Source organism: Enhydra lutris, unplaced genomic scaffold, assembly GCF_002288905.1.
Source record: "Enhydra lutris kenyoni isolate GAN:26980312 unplaced genomic scaffold, ASM228890v2 scaffoldscaffold41, whole genome shotgun sequence".
NCBI lineage: Eukaryota > Metazoa > Chordata > Mammalia > Carnivora > Mustelidae > Enhydra > Enhydra lutris.
In genome coordinates this window covers 18391234-18413753 of record NW_019154125.1, presented here as the reverse complement: position 1 = coordinate 18413753, position 22520 = coordinate 18391234, and the positions used below count along the sequence as shown (strand labels likewise).

Sequence of the window (22520 nt, the reverse complement as noted above, 5' to 3'; positions counted from 1 at the left end):
TTTTTAGAAAGAATGAGTTTCCTATGCAACAAAGTGAAAGCTTATGCAAAAATGAGTAGTAAGGAATGAACTGACATGGGAAAAACAATACACTCTAACTGTGCCAAAAGTTAGCTTCAGCACAAAGTCTGTCCCAGTTAGAGGCTGGACTCATTTCGAGGAATGTGTGTGCTGCCCGAGAGGAAAGTTCTAGTTCACAGAGCAGCAGCAGCCATCTGAATCATATGTATTTTCCAAAACAGGAGAGAAGCTGATTTATTATAAGACAACGCTTTTTATTTAATGCATAGGGGTCCTATTCCTAAGAGTCTACATTAAAATATAAACTTGTAACCAGTCCAAACTTTTAAAATTAGCCAATAACGTCCTCTAAATTAGCATCATTAAATTCAAATAGAACTTTTCGAAGGCTATGTTCATAGTACAGCACTTCTCAAAATTCCAAGGGAACACTGATTTCTTGGGATATTAATAGTGATTACACCAAAAAGGATTTCATGGATATAAATTGAAAAACCTTCCGTTTGTCCAGATTTTACATGTGTCTTTTACACAAAGTTTTCCAGAATCTGCCATTCCAGTGTGTCCTGCTAAGCCACAGATATGCTGCACAGGGCAACCCTAACTGACCACAGAACCCTGTCGTCATGGAGTTTATGGGACTCCAAAGAACAGAAGCATGTATCGAGTACTTACTTATTCTGAGCATAGAAACCCTCATAGATGCTGTACATGCATGCAACTTTTTTAGGGTGTCACAGTACATAACAGGCAGAGCTAGAGTGAGACCCAGGTCTGACTCCAAGGCCCATGCTACACCCACACCCTCTAAACAACGGGCTTGAGTAAAGTCCTAGCATTGTCTTAGAAATGTAGTCAGGTCTAAGGTGAGAAACGGGTTATTTATTGGTTTAGAAAATTAGTCTGTCCCCGAACATTGCATTTCTCAGACTTACAAATAGGAAATGAGCATATCAAAGGTGCTAGGTCTGATTTCTCCAATGAAGTATGTAGGCGCTTGTGGGTATCAGTTATTCAGTCACCAAGTCTTTTTGACCACCTCGTATGAACTGGGCTCTTCTCTGCAGCAGTGGAAATAAATATCTGGGATAAATCCATGCCTATCCCCTAGGGAGCTCACATCAAACAGTGAGGGGATGGCAGAGAAACAGGAGTCAGGAGGCATGCTCAGTGAAAAGAAAGCAGCCAAACCTGGAAAAGGAAGTCCTGGGCACATGGCAGACAAGGAGCAAGTGGACAGCCCATGTCCTGTTGCCCCTCTCCCTCTCCCTCCGCCTCACCCAGAGGCACAGTGGGCCCACCCAGTTCCTTAGTCTTGGGAAGGGCAGTGAGAGGTCACATGAAGTCACCTCTCCTCTGAGCCTTCCCTGACAGCCTTTCCTGACCTTAGCCAGCCCTGGTCACTCACAGCCCTGTCCATCACTCATACAAGTAGCGGCAGCAGACTACTTCTCAGAAATAACCGAGAGAGAGAGAATGAATTTTCACTAGGCATTCCTTTTTTTAGCATGTGATTTCCTGCCTTTGCTTATTTTTTGTGCTTGATTTTGACCCAGAACCTGAAAATTCACAGGAATGATATTGAGCTGGGTGTCTATCACAGGCCACACTCTGCGTGGGCTTTTTCTGTTGTAATTGGTGTAAGAAATGAAAAGGAGGTGGGGAAGTGCTTGAGTCTTGCTCTAGTACATGATTTGCAGGTTCTGAGTTGCTCAGGTGTGTTAACTGCTAGATCCTAAGCCCCTAAAACAGTACTTGCTATTAAACACTGAAGAAGTAATATGTCACGTTAGTTATTAGGGACACAAGCTTTTTAAAATGTAACTAACATATTATATATTAACATTGTTGAAACTTAGAGCAAAATCTAAGAAGCCGTTGTGAGATATGCATGTATGATACACACTCATACATATAGCAACTAAAATGGGATTTTTTTATTGTGGTAAAATGGACATAATACAAAATTTTCCACCTTAACCATTTTTAGAGGTATTGAGTGCATTCACACTATTGTACATCCATCACCCTCATCCATCTCTAGAATGTTTCCATCTTCCCAAACTAAAACTCCAAACCATTCAGCACTAACTGTCCATTTCCCATTCCCTCAGTCCCTAGCAACCGCCATTGTACTTTCTGTCTCTGTGAATTTGACTCCTCTAGGAATTTCATGAGCAGAATCAAAATATTTGTCCTTTTTTTGTCTGGCTATATTCTTTATTTTAGATAATTTGATAAATAGATAACTTTCTTTTTATCTGAGTAACGCATACCTGTTTTGGAAAAAGATAGGAAACACATAAAAGCCAAATGAGGAAAGTGACTATCACTTCTGAGCTCTGCTCAGATACCCACTAAAATCATTTTTGTATCTTTCAGTCTCCTTTTCCTTTGGCTTATTACATGGAGGTACATGTATAGAAATATACATAAAGACATTGTAATTTGTTGCTGGCTTTTCACTTAAGGTATCAGAACCATTTTTCCATGTCTTTAAATATTTTCTATGTAACCATTTCAATGGCTGTATAATACTTCATTGGGAGATATATCATAATTTAATGAACAATATCCTTTCTGTTCCTGTGCAGTTTCAAAGACCTGTTCGTCTGTGTGACCCTCTCTTCCCCATCTGAATCAACAGGGATGCTGAATGGTATCTCCCTGGCATTAGGGATGGTGTCTGTTAAGCAAAACTGCATAGGACCAGGTCATAAAGAGGCACTTAAGTGATGAATACTATCGACAACATCTCTTCTTTTTCCAGGACAGCAGGGCTTTTCAGTTTGATTGATACCCTGTGGCCTCCAGTGATGCCTCTGAAAGCACCTGGTCATGGCCAAGCCTGTGAAAAGGTAAGCCAGCATCTAAAGAGCTTCCCCTGGTCACTGCCTGCTCTATGCCAGTTGCTGAGCCAGGCCCTACCCCTAGTCCACATCCCTGAAAAGGATAGGTCCAGTGACTGTGAGTCAGGAGGACAGAGATTCAGACTTGCTCACCTCACTCCACAGTCCAAACTCTGGCTGCTTTCTCTGCTTGTGCCATACTCCCCATTCTTGAGGTTAATTTACGGCTATGTTTTTAAACCACAGCCATTGCATACCATTGCAACAATTAGGGTCTTAGCCTCATCCTAATTAAGACACAGGATGTTTTCCCCACCACCTCCCAATCACTATTAGAACCAAGCCTCAATTACCAGATAGAGCACAAACTCATAACCTAATAAATAAATTCCATGGATATTCTTTCAACCACCAGGTGAGCCAGGGATTTCCATTTTCCTGCAGCATCAAATTGTCGATGGTAGTTGCTCACATGTAGCAAAACTGATCAAAATTTGTCCCTTCTTCTCCATCCTGAGTTTTATCCAGCAGACTGACCAGCAGCTACTTTGGGCCCCAGCTCCCAAAGCTAAAAACGGGGGGCCATCTTGTTTATGTGGTAGCTGACTTCCTAGCAGACTGCTAGAACCATGACTCTGTATAGTGCTAGACCAAGAAAATAGTTGTCAAAAATGCCAAATTCTAGATTATTTAAGAGGAAAAAGTTTCTAAATATTTTCTGGGGGGCGCCTGGGTGGGTTAAGCCTCTGCCTTCGGCTCAGGCCATGATCTCAGGGTCCTGGGATCGAGCCCCGCATCTGGCTCTCTGCTCAGCAGGGAGCCTGCTTTCCCCTCTCTCTCTGCCTACTGCTTTGCCTACTTGTGACTTCTCTGTCAAATAAATAAATAAAATCTTTAAAAAAAAAAAAAAGAAGACTCTGAAGAATGAAATTTTTAAATGAAGTCTTGAATCCATAGTAAATTCAAAAAGTTAATTCATAAAGTTCTAACGCTTGGTCATAGATATAAACAACATAATCTATTTCTTATACAACCTTCCAGATTAAAAGAATGCATCTGTGAATAAATGTCTGTATATTAAAGAGTAGATTTTAATAGTATATTTAAGTCTTTTACTAGCATATTTATGTTCTACCGTTGCCTTAATTTTAAACAGGTAAAAAATCACATGCCTCCTCCTAGCTTCTGTTACATCCTTACTGCTCATCCAAATGTGGGGCAAATTGATATAATTGAAGAAGACCCCGTTTCTAAACTTTACCAGCCTCCAGTTCCCCGCTTCTTAAAAGAAATTCTCCAGGTAACATCTGTGTTTCTAACAGGGTCTTTAGTTATTCTTACTATATTTTTATGCTTTTTGTGATGTTCTAATAATTTTCAATGCCTTTCCAGACTAATGATCTTAGTACCCGTTGCAGTTTCTATGCCAGAGTGATTTACCAGAGACCACAGGTAATCAATCCCTCTTCCTTTCTCTCTCTGATAAGGTGTTATAAAATTTATTAAAGGATAACCTCTCATAGAAATTAATGGAGTGCTAAAATAGAAAAGCATTTTAAAAATCCATTTATGCATGATCCATGCTGTGGCAATTAATCCATTCCTTGTGCAGGTGCAGCCGCCAGCCACTGTGGTAAGTACTACTTATGAAACAACTTAGGCATAGCTCACGTGAAAGGTTCTCAGCCCAACACTGTGAGTTCTTTTCTGGTGCACAGATTATAGAAAGGAAAGAGAGGAGGTGGAAGAAGGAGTCTTGGGGTTGAGCTTAGCCCCTGTTAGAACTGTCCAACAGCTCTGAGCCATCAATAGGGAAAGGAAGCCCTGTAGCCCCAGGGGGGTCTCAGCAGTGCTGGGGAGCTGCAGCCTAGAGGAGCTACCTGTTGGCTGCCTTCCCACTCAACAGATCAGCAAGAAGTAGACAAGAGAAAGGGATGTTTTTGGCAAGCTGAACATATGGCGTAGGTTCTGCAAGAAAGAAACCTCTGGTTGACCTTAACTCCATGCAAATCTCATCTGCAGTATACAAAACATCCCATTGTTCAATCCTCATTTTCCTTTTCTCTGTTCACCTTTTAGTGAATTCGTACCTCTCCTAAGGAATAAGAGAGTGATTAACGTTAGTTAGTCACAGTGCTTCCTGTGAGCCATCCCAGAATTTGGGTCAACAGGCACAGGGACAGGCCCACAGTGATGATGAGGTCCAGGCACCTGATGTGTCTCTTACCTTCCAACCCTGAAGTGAAGTGAAGGCTGACTGCGAACTCCCCCACCCACCATCTGCAGGACTCTCAGTATGTTAAGACATGCTTAGCATCTGCCATATTCCTGTTATTCTCACACACATTCCAGGTTGTAGGGCTGTAACATCAGGCTCTGCAGCTGCCATTTACTCTGCAGAACACTGTCCTTAGAGGCAATATACCCCATGTTCCTGTCCACAGAGCCTCAGTTGCTCAAAGCCCCAGCTGATAGCAGACATGGAAAATAAAATAAAAAACAGGTGTCAGATATACCATCTCTAGTCTCGACAATAGCCCCAGTGGATGGGCACCCTAGGACAGAGTAAAACAAACTGCAGATCATCTGCCTCACTGGATGAAGAAACCCTGCATTGGGACTGGTTGAAAACACTGATAACCTCCTGCCCCAAGTTCTCTGCCAAGAAATATGCTTCCATTAGCCTAGGTGCAGCCTGCCAGCAAGTATGGGTTTCAGTGGGTGTATGTACTAAAGAATTGGTGGTACTTAGGACGTGTAGGTGCTTGGAACACAATGGAACAGATTCCTCAATGCACTAAAATCTTCCACCTTCTGTATTTTATTTGTGGAACAGAGAATCACCAGAAACCAACTTCCTCAGGGAGAAATTGAAACAAGCTAAGTCCCAGGGGCACTGTGTGTTCAAGTATACATTCTACAGTGTATACATTCTACAGTGACCATTGACTTTAAGAATGGCACAGTGAGTCACTGCAAGAACCTGAATTATCAAAGAAGACTCAGTTGTATTTTCATTATACAAATGGCTAAGTCATGAAAGTGAAAGACATATTTTTTGTATTTAACTTTTTTTTAAGATTTTTTTTCAGTGAAAGGAAATAAATGTCCATTTATTAATATTACTAAATATTCTGCTTGCCACATCTCTCCACAGGCACTGTAACTGATGAACAGTTATGACAACAGCCACCATTCAGTGAGCTAAATGAAATAATCTCTGTACCAAGCATAGCTGTTTACATACATTTCCTTATTTTTTTTATTTTTTATTTTTTATTTTATTTTTATTTTTTTAATTTCTTTTCAGCGTAACAGAATTCATTGTTTTTGCACCACACCCAGTGCTCCATGCAATACGTGCCCTCCATAATACCCACCACCTGGCTCCCCCAACCTCCCACCCTCCGGCCCTTCAAGACCCTCAGGTTGTTTTTCAGAGTCCATAGTCTCTCATGGTTCACCTCCCCTTCCAATTTCCCTCAACTCCCTTCTCCTCTCTAACTCCCCTTGTCCTCCATGCTATTTGTTATGCTCCACAAATAAGTGAAACCATATGATAATTGACTCTCTCTGCTTGACTTATTTCACTCAGCATAATCTCTTCCAGTCCCGTCCATGTTGCTACAAAAGTTGGGTATTCATCCTTTCTGATGGAGGCATAATACTCCATGGTATATATGGACCACATCTTCCTTATCCATTCGTCCGTTGAAGGGCATCTTGGTTCTTTCCACAGTTTGGCGACCGTGGCCATTGCTGCTATAAACTTTGGGGTACAGATGGCCCTTCCTTTCACTACATCTGTATCTTTGGGGTAAATACCCAGTAGTGCAATGGCAGGGTCATAGGGAAGCTCTATTTTTAATTTCTTGAGGAATCTCCACACTGTTCTCCAAAGTGGCTGCACCAACTTGCATTCCCACCAACAGTGTAAGAGGGTTCCCCTTTCTCCACATCCCTTCCAACACATGTTGTTTCCTGTATTGCTAATTTTGGCCATTCTAAGTGGTGTAAGGTGGTATCTCAATGTGGTTTTAATTTGAATCTCCCTAATGGCTAGTGATGATGAACATTTTTTCATGTGTCCGATAGCCATTTGTATGTCTTCATTGGAGAAGTGTCTGTTCATATCTTCTGCCCATTTTTTGATATGATTATCTGTTTTGTGTGTGTTGAGTTTGAGAAGTTCTTTATAGGTCCTGATATCAACCTTTTGTCTGTACTGTCATTGTTGAATATCTTCTCCCATTCCGTGGGTTGCCTCTTTGTTTTGTTGACTGTTTCCTTTGCTGTGCAGAAGCTTTTGATTTTGATGAAGTCCCAAAAGTTCATTTTCGCTTTTGTTTCCTTTGCCTTTGGAGACATATCTTGAAAGAAGTTGCTGTGGCTGATATCGAAGAGGTTACTGCCTATGTTCTCCTCTAGGATTCTGATGGATTCCTGTCTCACCAAGACAGCATGGTACTGGCATAAAAACAGACACATAGACCAGTGGAACAGAGTAGAGAGCCCAGATATGGACCTTCAACTCGATGGTCAAATAATATTCGACAAAGCAGGAAAAAATATACAGTGGAAAAAAGATAGTCTCTTCAATAAATGGTGCTGGGAAAATTGGACAGCTCTATGTAGAAGAATGAAACTTGACCATTCTCTTTTTAAGATTTTTAAGTAATCTCTACACCCAGCCTGGGGCTCAAACTTACAATCCCAAGATCGAGAGTTACCTGCTCTACTAACTGGGCCAGCCAGGCACCCCCTTAACTTTTATTTTGAATAAAATTATTCTAAATTTTTAGATTCATAGTAATTATAGATTCACAATAGACTTCAAAGAAATATATAGTGTACACCCTCTCCTGTACTAACACCCCTTACCCCCAATAGTCACCATACAACACCCAATACAACACCCAAACCAAGAAACTGACATCAGTACTAATCTGGTTTCACCATTATAATTATGTTATTTCATTATCATTACACAAATGAAACCATGCAATATATATCAGTGTTGTTTCCTAGGCCAGCTGCACAAAGTACCAAAAACCAGATTGCTTAAAACTGCAGAAATTTATCATTTCACACTTGTGGGGGCTAGAGGTCTGAAATCAAGATGTCAGCAGGGCCATGCTATGACAGCTCTGGGGAATATCCTTCCTCGCCTCTTCCAGCTTCTAGTGCCTGCCAACAATCCTTGGCCTTCCTTGGCTTTATATACACATCACCCCAGGCACATGACCATCTTCACCCTATGTGTCTTCATGTTGTCTTCCCTCTGCACCTGTTAGTGTCCAAATTTCCTTTTTTATAAGGACTTCAGTCAGATTTGAAGAGAGACAGTTGTCATGATTTCATCTTGACTTGGTTAAATTTGTAAAGACCTTATTTCTAAATTAGGTTACATTCTGAAGTACTAGAAGTAGAACTTCAATTGATCTTTTTGGAGGGACACAATTTGACCTATAACAGCTACTTTGGTGGCGCTGTTGGTGGTATTGGTGGTGGTGGTGGTTGTCATCGTCATCGAGATTCATCCAGGGAACTAATGATGTTGGAAATCCTTTCAGATGTTTATTTCCCATCTGAATAATTTCTTTGGTGAAAGGTCTATATGTGTCCTTTACCCATTTTCCATTTGGATTATTTCTTTTTTATTGCTGAATTTGGAAGTTCTTTATATATTCTGTATACAAAGCCTTTGTCAGATATATGATTTGCAAATATTTCTCAGGGTCTATAATTTGTCTTTTTATCCTTCCAACAGTGGTTTTTCCAGAGCAGAGTTTTTCATTTCTATGCAGTCGAATTTATTAACTTTCCCTTATAGATCATGCTTTTGTCATAAAGTCTAAGCCAAACTAAGCCATTTTGCCTAGTTTTAGGTCCCAAAGTTTATCTTTTATGTTATTTTCTAGAAGATTTATAATTTTACATTTGAGTCCATGGTGTATTTTGAGTTGATTTTTTTAATAAAGTATGTAGTTTAGGTCAAGGTTCCCTTTTTATGCCTAAAGATGTCCAGTTGTTCCAGCATTATTTGTTGATAAGCTGTCCTTCCTCTGTTGAATTGCTTTTGCAACTTTGTCGAAATTAATTGGGCATTTTTGTGTGGAACAGATCTATTTTTAATAAAATTTTAGCACTTAGATTGTAGCACTGCTTTGAATTAATTGGTTATTTGTGTCTTTTTACAGATGATACCCCAATGGTAAAGATAATTTGATAGTTAATTTCAAAGGAAATTAGACCATTTTGGCTCATCAGGAGATTGAAAAAGAGATAGTAAGCCAAATCCCCGGTATTTACAAAGAGTATCTAAAATATTTGAAGACTGTCAGAAAAACTCCCAGCTGCAGATAATCTTGTAGAAATCTTTGCCCTAAGATATCTGCCATTTTTTCAAATGTGATTTTGCTAGTTGTTCCCCCAAATCATTTATAACTCCACAGTCCAACACAGTATCATGTACTGTACTTAGTTGTTGTGTCTCTTTCTTCTTCAAATGGAATATTTCTGCATCCTTGCATATCTTTATGACCTTGACAGTTTTTAAGAATAGAGATCAGTACTTAATAGAATTTCTCTCCATTTAGATTGACCTGATGTTATCTCATGAATAGATTCAAGGTATGCATCTTTTTCAGGAATACCACATAAAAATACCATCTTCGTATCAGGAAGTACACAGTTGATTTGCCCCAGTGCTATGATATGTTATCAATTGATTAAAATGGTGTTTTCTAAGATGCTCAACATCACTCATCATTAAGGAAATACAAATCAAAACTATAATGAGATACCTGTCAGAATGGCTAAAATTAACAACACAGGAAACAACAGGTGTTGGCAAGGATGCAGAGAAAGGAGAACCCTCTTGCACTGTTGATGGGAATGCAAACGGGTGCTGCCACTCTGGAAAACAGTACTGGAGTTCCCTCAGAAAGTTAAAAATAGAAGTACCCTATGATCCAGCAAATGCACTACTAGGTATTTATCCAAAGGATACAAAAATACAGATTTGAAGGGACATATTCACCCTAATATTTATAGCAGCTATCATAAATACCCAAATTATGGAAAGGGCCCAAGTGTCCATCAACTGATGAAAAGATAAAGAAGATGTGGTCTACTTATAGACTGGAATATTACTCAGCCATCAAAAAGTATGCTATCTTGCCATTCCAACAACGTGTATGGAGCTGCTAGAGGGTATTATGCTAAGTGGAATAAGTCAGTCAGAGATAGAAAAATACCATATGATTTAACTCATGTGAAATTTAAGAAACCAAACAAACAAAAGGGGGAAAAAAAGAGAGAGGCAAACTAGAAAACAGACTTTTTTTTTTTTTTTTTTTTTTTTTTTTAATTAAAGCATGGGGACAGGACCCATGGGCAGGAAGAGCTGCTTAGAAAACAGACTCTTTTTTTTTTTTTTTCAAAGATTTTATTTATTTGACAGAGAGAGATCACAAGTGGGCAGAGAGGCAGGCAGAGAGAGAGAGAGAGAGAGGAGGAAGCAGGCTCCCTGCAGAGCAGAGAGCCCGACGTGGGACTCGATCCCAGGACCCTGAGATCATGACCTGAGCCGAAGGCAGAGGCTTAAGCACTGAGCCACCCAGGTGCCCCCAGAAAACAGACTCTTAACTATAAAAAAGAACTGAGAGTTACTGGAGAGGAGGTGGGTGGGGATGGGCTAAATGGGTGATGGGTATCAAAGAGGGCACTTATGATGAACACCGGGTGCTGTATGTAAGTGAAGAATCACTAAATTCTCCACCTGAAGCTTGTATTACACTATATGTTAACTAACTGGAATTTAAATAAAAACTTGAAGGGGAAAAAAGGTGTTTTCTAGATTTCTCCACTCTAAAGTTAACTAATAAGTATCTCATACTTATAAATAAATTAAGAACTATGTAACAAGTATTTTATAGGAAGATACATTGAGTGATCTTGCCTGAATGTCAAGAATGTCAAATCGTACCTTTTACATTGAGTAGTTGGCATTTAGCTATACTTATGAGCTTATTTCCTGATTTATTTATGTATCACCATCTATATCAGTATGGACCAGTGGATTCAGTTTTGTTCAGTGGATTAGAATCTCACCGTTGTTTAGTTTGTTGTTTGGATTTACCAGATTCAAGCTGGTTCGTGAGGCCTTTGGTTGTGTTCCTATCATTCTTTAAGTCACTTTAAGTTACTTTCTGACACAGTGAGATGTTTCAGACTCATCTGTGCTTTCTCTATTCTGGAAACAGCCATCTCTTGGAGGAGGCATGGTTGATTTTAATGGAGAATGACATTTAAAAGCAAACGTCTGGGTACTAGATGGGCTTACTGCTATTGGGAGGTTATTGTCTCTTGGCCCTCCCAATGGACAGTGCAAAGAAGTATATATGTGTAAACTCATGCACATATGCCCATAAATCCATACCTATTTCTTTTTTTTTTTTTGCCAATTTTAAATACAATTTTATTTAAATATTTCTTTCCATCTATTCATCTATATCTGAAATCATGAGTTTATACCAGTATGTCCAATTGTAGATCATTACCACAGAACTGACTCTAGGTTTCTCTATTTCCATATTTATAACTCTCTTATATAACTTATATAAATGAGAAAACCTGGCTCTCATTTTCCTCAATATAATTTAATCTAATTTCCAATCTGTGATCAACCTCCCAACCATGTGAGCTACCCCCTACACCCCAAGCCACAGTTCCTCACCATCCAAGTCACTTTCTTTGCCCAGTCCTGTCAGTCAGCCAGATGGAATCCTCAGCCTGATTATGCCATCCACAACAGTAGCACCAACTGAGTCTCAGGCCAGCCAGGTTCTCATGGTCCAGCCCTGCTGACCATAAGGGTCTTCCCAGGCAAAGCATTGTTCCCATTCGGATATACTGAATCCTAAACCTTGAACAAGGGGAAAGGGAAAAATTCCATTATAATTAATTTGAGAAGGCATTACAACTTTTGTAGATACAAGAAGATTATAATAATAAAAAAAGACCAAAAGAGAAAGATCATTACTAGAGTTAAGATGGCAGGGTAGTAGGAGAGACACTGAGCTTTCCTTGTCCTTGGAACACAACATCCAACTATTTTGAATAGTTGAATTACTCTGAATATAAATGGACTAAATGCTCCAATCAAAAGACAAAGGATATCAGAATGGGGGTGCCTGGGTGGCTCAGTGGGTTAAGCATCTGCCTTCAGCTCAGGTCATGATCTCTGGGTCTGGGATCAAGCCCCATGTCAAGCTTCTTGCTCAGCAGGAAGTCAGCTTCTCTCTCTCTCTCCCTATGCTCCTCCCCGCACTTGTGTTTTTTTTTCCCCCTCTCTCTCTCATAAATAAATGAATAAAATCTTTAAAAAGAAAGAAAGAAACTCATTGATAATACTACAATAATAGTAGGGGACTTAACACCCCACTCAGACCTATGGACACATCATCAAAGCAGAAGATCAAAAACAAAACAAGAGATTTGAATGACACACTGGGCCAGTTGGAGTTCACAGATATACTTGGAGAATTTCATCTTAAAGCAGCAGAATCTTCTCAAGTAGTCATGGAACATTCTCCAGAATAGATCACATCCTGGGTCACAAATCAGATCTCAACAGGTACAAAAGATTGAGATCATACCATGCACATTTGCAGACCAAAATGCTATAAAACTTGAAGTCAACCACAGGAAGAAATTTGGAAGGCCCACAAATATATGGAGGCTAAAGAACATTCTACTAAAGAATGACTGTGTCAACCAGGAAATTAAAAGAGAACTTAAATATACATGGAAACAAATGAAAATGAAAACACAACACTTCAAAACCTTTGGGATACAGCAAAGTTGGTCCTAAGAGGGAAGTATATAGCAATACACGCCTTTCTCAGGAAACAAAAGTCTCAAATATACAACCTAAACTTACACCTAAAGGAGCTGGGGAAAGTAGAGCAAATAAAGCCTAAATCCAGAATATAGATTAGAGCAGAAATCAATAATATAGAAATTAAAAAAAAACAACAACAGTAGAACAGATCAACAAAAGTAGGAGCTAGTTCCTTGAAAGAATAAGATCAATAAACCCCTAGCCAGACTTATCAAAAAGAAAAAAGACCCAAATCAATAAAGTCATGAAAGAGGAGAGATCACAACCAACACCAAAAAAATACAAACAATTATAAGAACATACTATGAGCGACTCTACACCAATAAATTCAACAATCTGAAAGAAATGGATGCATTCCTAGAGACATATAAACTACCCCAACTGATATAGGAAGAAATAGAAAACCTGAGCAGACCCGTAACCAGCAAAGAAATGGAATCTGTAATCAAAAATTACTCAACAAACAAGAGTCCAGAGCCAGATGGTTTCCCAGGGGTATTCTACCAAACACTTAAAAAAGAATTAACCCCTATTCTTCTGAAACTGTTCCAAAAAATAGAAATGGAAGGGAAACTTCCAAACTCATTCTATGAGGCCAGCATTACCTTGATCCCAAAACCAAAGACCCCACTAAAAGAATTATAGACCAATATCCCTGATGAACATGGACGCAAAAATTCTCACCAAGATAGTAGCCAATATGATCCTATAGTACATTAAAAGGATTATTACCATGATCAAGTGGGATATATTCCTGGACTACAGGGGTGGTTCAACATCTTCAAATCAATCAGTGTGATACACCACATTAATAAAAGAAAAGACAAGAACCATATGATTCTCTCAATTGATTAAAAAAAAAATGACAAAATGCAGCATCCTTTCTTGATTAAAACTCCCCACAGGGTAGGGGTAAAGGGAATATACCTCCATATCATACAAGCCAAATACAAAAAAACCACAGTGAATATCATCCTCAATGGGGAAAAACTGAGAGTTTTTCCCTTAAGGTCAGGAACATGACAGAGATGTTCACTCTCAGTATGGTTGTTCTGCATAGTACAGGAAGTCGTAGCCTCAGCGATTAGACAACAAAAAGAAAGAAAATGCATCCAAAGCAGCAAAGAAGTCAAACCAAAGCTGGAGGCATCACAATTCTGGATTTCAAGCTGTATTACAAAGCTGTAATCAAGCTGGTATCATCAAGATAGTGTGGTACTGGTATAAAAATAGACACATAAATCAATGGAACATAATAGAGAACCCAGAAATGGAACCTCAACTCTATGGTCAACTAATCTCCAACAAAGCAAGAAAGAATATCCAATGGGAAAAAAGACAGTCCCTTAACAAATGGTATTGGGAAAATTGGACAGCCACATGCAGAAGAATGAAAATGGACAAAAGACCTAAATGTAGGACAGGAATCCATCAAAATCCTTGAGGAGAACACAGGCAGCAACCTCTTGACCTCAGCCACAGCAATTCTTGTTAGACATATCTCCAAAGGCTAGGGAAACAAAAGCAAAAATGAACTATTGGGACTTCATCAGGATAAAAAGCTTTTCCACATCAGGGGAAACAGTCAACAAAACTAAAAGGCAACCTATGAAATGGGAGGAGATATTTGCAAATGTCTTATCAGATAAAGGGCTAGTATCCAAAATCTATAGAGAACTTATCAAACTCCACACCCAAAAAACCCCACATAATCCAGTCAAGAAATGGGCAGAAGATATGAACAGATAATCTCTACAAAGAAGACATACAGTGGCCAACAGACACATGAAAAAATGCTTGACATCACTCATCATCAGGGAAATACAAATCAAAACCACAGTGAGATACCACCTCATACCAGTCAGAATGGATAAAATTAACAACTCAGGAAACAATAGATGTTGGCAAGGATGCTGAGAGAGGGAAACCCTCTTACACTATTGGGAATGCAAGCTGGTACAGTCCTCTGGAAAACAGTACGGAGGTTCCTTAAAAGTTAAAAACAGAATTATCCTATGACCCAGCAATTACAGTTATCCAGAGGATAAAAGCATGATGATCAGAAGGAGCACCTGCATCCCAGTGTTTATGACAGCAATGTTCACCATAGCCAAACTGTAGAAAGAGCAGTGTCCATTGAAAGAGGAATTGGATAAAGAAGATGTGGGGTATAATATATGATGGAATATTACATACCCATTAAAAAGAATGAAATCTTGCCATTCACAATGATGTGGATAGAACTAGAGAGTATTATGCTAAGCGAAATAAGTCAGAGAAAGATAAATATCATATGATTTCACTCATATGTGGAATTTAAAAAACAAAACAGATGAATATAAGAGAAAGAAAAGGGAAGGAAAATAAAGTAAGATCAAACCATCAGAGACTAACTATAGGAAATAAACTGAGTGTTGTTGGTGGGTGGGTGGATAGGGTAACTGGGTGATGGGCATTACGGAGGGCACTTGATTTAATGAGCACTGTGTCTTATATGCAACTGATGAAAAACTAAATTGCACCCCTGAAACTAGTAATACAGTATGTTAACATAATTGTATTTAAATAAAAAGAAAAAAAAAGTAAATTTGTTGCAGATACAACAAATATTTATACCTGCTTTACATCAGAGCGTATACAAAGTCTGAGACAAGTAACAAGTATTCCTGCCTCAGTCAGTTTGGGCTGCTGTGGCAAAATTCCATGCACTGTGTGGCTTAAACTGCAACAGTTTACTTCTCCCAAGTCTGGAGTACTGAAGTCTGAGGTCAAAGTGCCAACAGGTCCAGTTCTTAGGGAGGTGAGGGCTCTCTTGGTTTAAAATAGGATATCTCCTTGTATCCTTACCATGTGGAGGGGAGAATGAGGAAATTATTGTCTAATAAGGACACAAATCCCATCACGAGGGCTCCACCCTATGACCTTATTACCTACCATTATCACATTGGAGGTTAGGACTTCAGCATATGAATTGGGGATTTGGTGGGGGGGTGAGATATAAACATTCAGTTCATATCACTGATCCTTAGGAAACTTAGATCTAATAGGAAAGAAGAGCATGTATGGACTAAATATAAAACAATGTGGTAATTAACATTCTAGTATGGGAAAGAGTGATCTGGAGAAAAGAACAATCCCCGTGAGTAATTCATGGACAAGTACAGTAGTGCCAGGGAAGGGCAGATTGTATCCTAGTAAAGGAGCCTATTATTTTTTTTTTAAGGTTTTATTTATTTAATTGACAGGGAGGTGGCTAGAGAGGGAACACAAGCAGGGGGAGTGGGAAAAGACAAAGCAGGCCTTCTGCTGAGCAGGGAGCCGATGCTGGGCTTGCAGGGATCATGACCTCAGCTGAAGGTAGACACTTAATGACTGACCCACACAGGCGCCCCTAAAGGAGCCCTTTAAACAGGTACAGGGTTTAGGCTCTCAGAGCACAGTCATGTCAATGGGGGCTAGTGATCAAGATACACAGAGTCTATTGTATATTTGAAAATATTTGTTGGAATGATAACTAAAATTGTTAGTAATAATCATCTAACCTAATTGCTTTATTAAAGCTTTGGATATAAGAATAGCTAGTAAAGTTAATAGACTTGACTATGTTTTTGAATTGTAGCTAAACAGTTTGCTTCCTCCACAGCAAAGGGAGATTTGGCTGATGGTGACTGATGCCACCCTCCAGATGCAGGATGAGAATAACTCTGGCCTCCCCAAAACCATACCAGTCTGTGTGGCCCCCTCATGTGTGTTGAGCCAGGAAGTTCTGGAAGCGCTCACAGAAGCTGTCTCTCATAGCTTTTTCTTCAGGGACACTGTCCGAGCCCAGGGTATGCTTTCTTCTTCATAGTTTGACCCAGTGGTGACTGATAGATGCCATAAAATGGCGTTGAAGCTTTGCCTTTCACTGGAACTGCTGGCTCCTTCATGAAGCTAACCTTGGACATGGCACATGGAGTGGAAGAGGCCTATGGTACCAGCCTTCAGCTTTCACTAGCTCCTGTCATGGGCCACCTGGAGAGAACCAGAACCCCTGCAGGGCTGACACTCCCTGTGAAAGATGCCATTGGTGACTCACGGATTGTCTCTTGGTGGCACACTTACAGGTGCAGAAGTCACTTGAAGCCATTGCCTGGAACATCACTTTTTAAAACAAACAAAAAGCTGGAATATTATAAATATACACAGATCAGTTAGCTCTTTTTTTCCAGGGATCAAAGTAGAATCCTGCCCAAACTATATATTTTTATTTTATTTTGTTGAAATATAATTTGTGTACCACAGAATTCACTATCCTAAAATGAATTTGAATCTAGTTTTGTGTGCTTGGCCTGCTTAGCACACTGGTGGCTTTAGCATTTCCTTTCTGTCCAGTGCATATGTCATTGGATACAATGGATGGGCCCCAAAACTGTGCCCTCTGCCTATGGGGGGTTGGCAAAGGACCCTGTCTTCACTGGAAGGATAACTCACTTTCTTCTTCAGTGCTTCAATAATCTGAAGGGTCTCTGTTGGCAGGTCATATTGTTTGTGTTGAACGAAGTGTCCTCTTGCTTCAAAAGCCCCGTTTGGGTGTGGACTCCGGAGCTCACTCCTGTGAACTGACTGGCCCTGTGAAGCTCAATGAACTGGTTTCTGTTACTCAGGTCAACTCCATTTGCAGCATTCAAGGTGGGTAGTCAATCCTGGAGGAAATGGTATTTATATATTTTTAAATATCATACTTCATATTAATTTCATTTATTCAACAAGTTTTTATGTCTGATATTTTCCAAACTTTGGATTGGAACAAAATCAGAAGAGGTTCTTGCCTCTTAGACTTTGAGTGTGTATAGAAAGAGTTCAGCGAGCTGTGCACTCAATCAAGCATTGAACTGCAATGGGCTGAGTGCTCCAGGTGCTGATTGCTGAGACCTCACCTTGTCAGGGAGCTCACCGTAGTCTCCCCAAGGACAGGAGCCTTGTGCTGAGATCTGTAGGATAGGAAGTAATCAGTTAGGTAATTGAGCAGGAAGACTATCTGACTGGAAAAGAATAGGACATAAAGGCTGCAGACCTGGCAGAGTGAGGGAGCACCAGAGTCTGGAAGGAGGCAGGAAATGCGTCTAGTTGGATGGATGGAAGGACTGGAGATTAGGCTGAAGGGCTAACCACTGCCCAGGTGGGTGGCCCTGGCAGGAGTGTACTCTGTCATCGACAGAGAGACAGGTATTCCAGGTTTTGTCTCTGCAGAGCAGAGTTGAAGGACCAGGGCCTTGGATAGTATTCAGTGGGAAGGCAAGCACCAGTCCCAAGATGTGAAACAAGGGAGGAGGCAAAGTAAATCTGGAAGTGGGTTTATTTGGGAAAAACTGACCCGTTGAGTAGTGAATTCAGTACAGAGGGAGCAAGGCATAGATAGAGGGTGAGAATTCTGAGATTCTGGCTTAGGCAACAAGGCAATGGTAGAGCTGTTTACTGGAGTAGGACATGGTAAAAGAGGCCAGCTTTGAGAGAACAATCTTAGCTCTGTCTTGGAGAGTTTAGGTGTTTTTGGTACATCTGAGATGTTTCAGTAGCTGGTTGGATATATGAGTCTTGTGCTGAACACAGCATTAATACTCTTTTTTAGCTTTCACATGTTTTTAGTGATAAAAGTAGTGCATGTCCAGTGGAACTAGTGAAAGATTAATAAAGGGAAAGAGAAACAGTTTCCTGCCATGCTGCACCCTGTTAACACAGGAACACATGCATTTGCCCCCTTTGGAGGAACCTGTGTGACTTCACAATACTTTGTAAGCCCATTATCCTGTCACGTGCTTTCCTTACTTATCTTAGTACTTTAGGAGGGATGTCCATCCAGGTGGATAGATAAAGATGTAGCTCAGGATAGTAATAGTTGCATAATATTCCCTCCTTTGAATAAACTGTCTCTCCACTGATGGATATCGAAGATGTTCCTCTGTTTTTGCAGTTATAAACAAGGCTGAAATAAATATCCTTCAAATCAATCTCTACTGATGTCTATGCAAAAAGATTTCAGGGTCTCAGGGTTCATATATTTTTTAACCAACTTTTTTGAGATATAACTTACGTAGCTACAATTCAGTCATTTAAAATGTTTTAGTATATTCCCAGAGTTGTGCAGCCATCACCACAATCTAATTTAAAACATTGTCAGGGCACCTGGCTAGCTCAGTTGTAGAACATGTAACTCTTTTTTTTTTTTTAAAGATTTTAATTATTTATTTGACAGACAGAGATCACAAGTAGGCAGAGAGGCAGGCAGAGAGGAGGAAGCAGGCTCCCTGCCGAGCAGAGAGCCCAATGCGGGGCTAGATCACAGGACCCTGGGATCATGACCTGAACCGAAGGCAGAGGCTTTAACCCACTGAGCCACCCAGGTGCCCCTAGAACATGTAACTCTTGATCTCAGGTTGTGAGTTTGACAGCACATTGGGTGTAGAGATTATAAAAAAAAAAAAAAAGAAAGAAAGGAAGGAAGGAAGGAAGGAAGAAAAACTAACTGAGGGTTTTGGAGGGGAGAAGGGTGGAGGTTGGGTGAGTCTCGTGGTGGGTATTAAGGCGGGCATGTATTACATGGAGCACTGGGTATGGTGCATAAACAATGAGTCTTGGAACACTGAAAAACTAAAATTAAAAATTTTTTTAAAGTATTTAAAAAGAAACATTGTCATCATCCCAAAAATAAACCTCACGCCCATTGTCAATCACTCCCCATTATGCTCTCCCACCCCAGCCTTACCCTGGTCTTAGGAAAGCACTAATCTACTTTCTGTCTTTATAATAGAATTTGCTTGTTCTGGATATTTCACATATATGGAATCACACATTATATAATCCTTCAAGATTGACTTCTTTCACTTGGCATAATGTTTTCAAAGTTATCCATGATGTACCAGATATCAGCACTTCATTTCTTTTTATGGCTGAATATTTCATTGTATGGATATACCACATCTTGTTTTATCCATTCATCAGTTAATGGACATTGGGTTGTTTCCACTTTTTGGCTTTTGTAAATGGTGCTGCTATGGATATTTATGAACAAGTTTTTGTTTGAACAACCTTTTTCAAATTTTGCATATGTATCTAGGAGTAGAATTGCTGGATCATATGGGAAACCCTGTGCTTAGCCTTTTTGAAGAAATGTGTAAGTGTTTTCCGAAGTGGCCACACTATTGGTATATCCTTAATATTAAAAGATATTAAGTTAATTTCCAAAAAGCATACAAAAATTCACATTTTCAAAAGTAATTTCTAAGAGGCCTACTTCCCCAGGCTTGCCCACTACTAGATTCCTGAATCTTTTTATAATTTTTATGAACAGCAAAACTCTGATCCCATTGTTGTTGGTTTAATTCACATTCCCCTGCCTGCTTGTGAGATTGAATACTCATTCATTGTGTTGAGGCAATTTGGATTTTCTTTTCTGTGCATCTTCTTTTAGTGTTAGTACCAAAACATGACTAAGACTGTGATTTGAAGAAAGATTATTTCTTCATTTCTTCATTTCTTCTTCATTCTTCACTTCTTCATTTCTTGAGAAATCTCAAATGTGATTTCTCAAATATGATTTGAGAAATGAGAGCAGTATAGCCTTGTGGTTCTGAAGAAAGCAGACTCTAACAAGCCACCTGTCATTTGGGTCTTCCATTTTCTCATCTGTAACACAGGTCTAATAGAATCCACCTTAAAGCATTATTGAGAATCAAATAAGATAATGCACATGAGGCTTTGGGGCCTTGGAGCACTCACAGACTAATGGAGAAGGATGATATCTCAGTGCTTCCACTGCTACAGACCAGGAGGGCTGGCTGAGGGCAAGAGCCAGTGAGGCAGCTTGGGATAGTTAGGATTTGTCAGAGTGGTGACAGTCTTCCAGACAGATGAAGGCCATATGTAAAACTCACAGAGGAGGCAGGAGGTCTTGTTCTACTTACTGTTCCCAGCCATGCTAAGGAGGTTGTATGATCAATTTGTTGTATTAAGTGAAGCAATTCTGTCAACACCATAGATAGACTATGGCACAAAGCCAGATTAGTTGCTTATAGGCTATTTAGAAGCATGCAGGGAAGGAAGGCCTGAGAGTCTGCAGAGGCTAAGTGGACTGTGGGGGTTTCCAAGAGTTGGCTTTGCTGGGCCTCTGGACACAGGCTGTGAGGACAGTGCACAGTGTAGATGCATGGCCTGCAGCAGATGCACTGTGCACCTGTCCTTGTCACTCTGCCCACCTCCTGCTACTGCTTGCACGTCTCCACATAAAATGTTAAAATATTTTGAACTAAATTGTGCCTCCCTTCCACCTTCATTCTCTTCACTGGCTGCCACCTGTTCTCATCCCACCCTCACCTCTCTCAGAGCCCAGGATTGGTCAGGTGCTGAGAGAGAAGGGTGTGAGAATAGCCTCCCAGCAGTGTTCTCTGCCCCACATTTGAGAGGGACTGCCACTCACCCACACTGCTTAAGCTGCATGGGACCCTGGGGCAACTGGGTGGCTCAGTTGGTTGAGCATCTGACTCTTGGTTTTGGCTCAGGTTGTGATCTCATGGGTCATAGGATGGAAGCCTGCTTCAGGCTCAGTGCTCAGCATGGAGTCTGCTTAAGAGTCTCTCCCTCTGCTCTCTCTTCTCAAATAAATAAATCTTTAAAAAAAAAAAAAGCTGTATGGGATTCTGTTATTATAAGACCATAAGAATAACCACCACCTATAGCACCATGTTATGAGAAAATATGTACCTGAAGATCTGGCTTCTAAGGGAAGGTTTGAAACCTAACCCATTATCCATAGCCAGTGAATGCCACAGAGATGCAAAAAGAGGAAAACATGTAGATTCTTGTGGGGAAAGAGAAGACCTGGTTTTTCTAGTTTCTGAAGAACTTCATATTTAAAAAAAATAATAATGTGTAGGTGGGATTAACAAAATATAAAATTTTAACCATTTTATAGATTGTTAAATTATCTTTTTCTTTTTTTCCTAAGATGAATACTGAGATTATTGACCTTAGATATCTTCTAGTGTATGCATACAGTGCTTTAAATTCCTCTCTAAGCACTGCTTTTGCAGTTTTGATGTGTTTTTATTTTCATTTAGTTCAAAATATTTTAAAATTTCTCTTGAGATTTATTTTTTGACCCATGTGTTACTTAGAAGTATATTAATCTCCAATTATTTGGGAGTTTTTCAGCTATCTTTCTGTTATTGACTTCTGTTTAATTTCATTATGGTCTAAGAGCATACTTAGTATGATTTCTATAAATTTAAATGTGTTTTATGCCCCCACTTTGTGTTCTGTCTTGATGGATGTTCCACATGAGCTTGAGAAAAATGTTTATTCTGCTGTCATTGGATGGCATATTCAATAAATGTCGGTTAGAGTCAATTGATTGGTGGTGCTGTTCAGTTCAACTATGATTTTCTGCCTTTAAATCTGTCAGTCATTTATAGAAGGGTATTGATGTCTCAAAGAATAATAAATAAAATATAATGGTAGGTTTAGGTTGAAGTTCTATCATTTTGCTTCACATATTTTCACAGTCTGTTGTTACATGCACATACACATATTGTGTATGGTAAATTGACTCCCTTATCATTTGTATGGTAAATTGTGTGGTAAATTGACTCCCTTATCATTATTTAATGCCCTTCTTTATCTCGGATAATTTTCTTTAAAGTCTGCTCTGCTTGAAATTAATATAACTTTTAACTTTTAACTCTCTTATTGGTGTTAGCAGGTTATAT

The 22520-nt window shown here is 39.6% G+C and overlaps 1 protein-coding gene across 2 annotated transcripts in view; it reads left to right on the top strand.

Annotated features, from left to right (window-relative positions):
* Nucleotides 1-22520, top strand: part of LOC111155373 (scaffolding protein involved in DNA repair) — a 490720-nt gene that overhangs the window by 453563 nt on the left and 14637 nt on the right. For both annotated transcript variants that reach the window (XM_022515520.1, XM_022515521.1), the window contains exons 11-15: nucleotides 2792-2879; nucleotides 4027-4170; nucleotides 4263-4322; nucleotides 16421-16607; nucleotides 17296-17448. In XM_022515520.1, the coding sequence (XP_022371228.1) occupies nucleotides 2792-2879; nucleotides 4027-4170; nucleotides 4263-4322; nucleotides 16421-16607; nucleotides 17296-17448 (632 nt within the window). The remainder of the gene's footprint in view (nucleotides 1-2791; nucleotides 2880-4026; nucleotides 4171-4262; nucleotides 4323-16420; nucleotides 16608-17295; nucleotides 17449-22520) is intronic.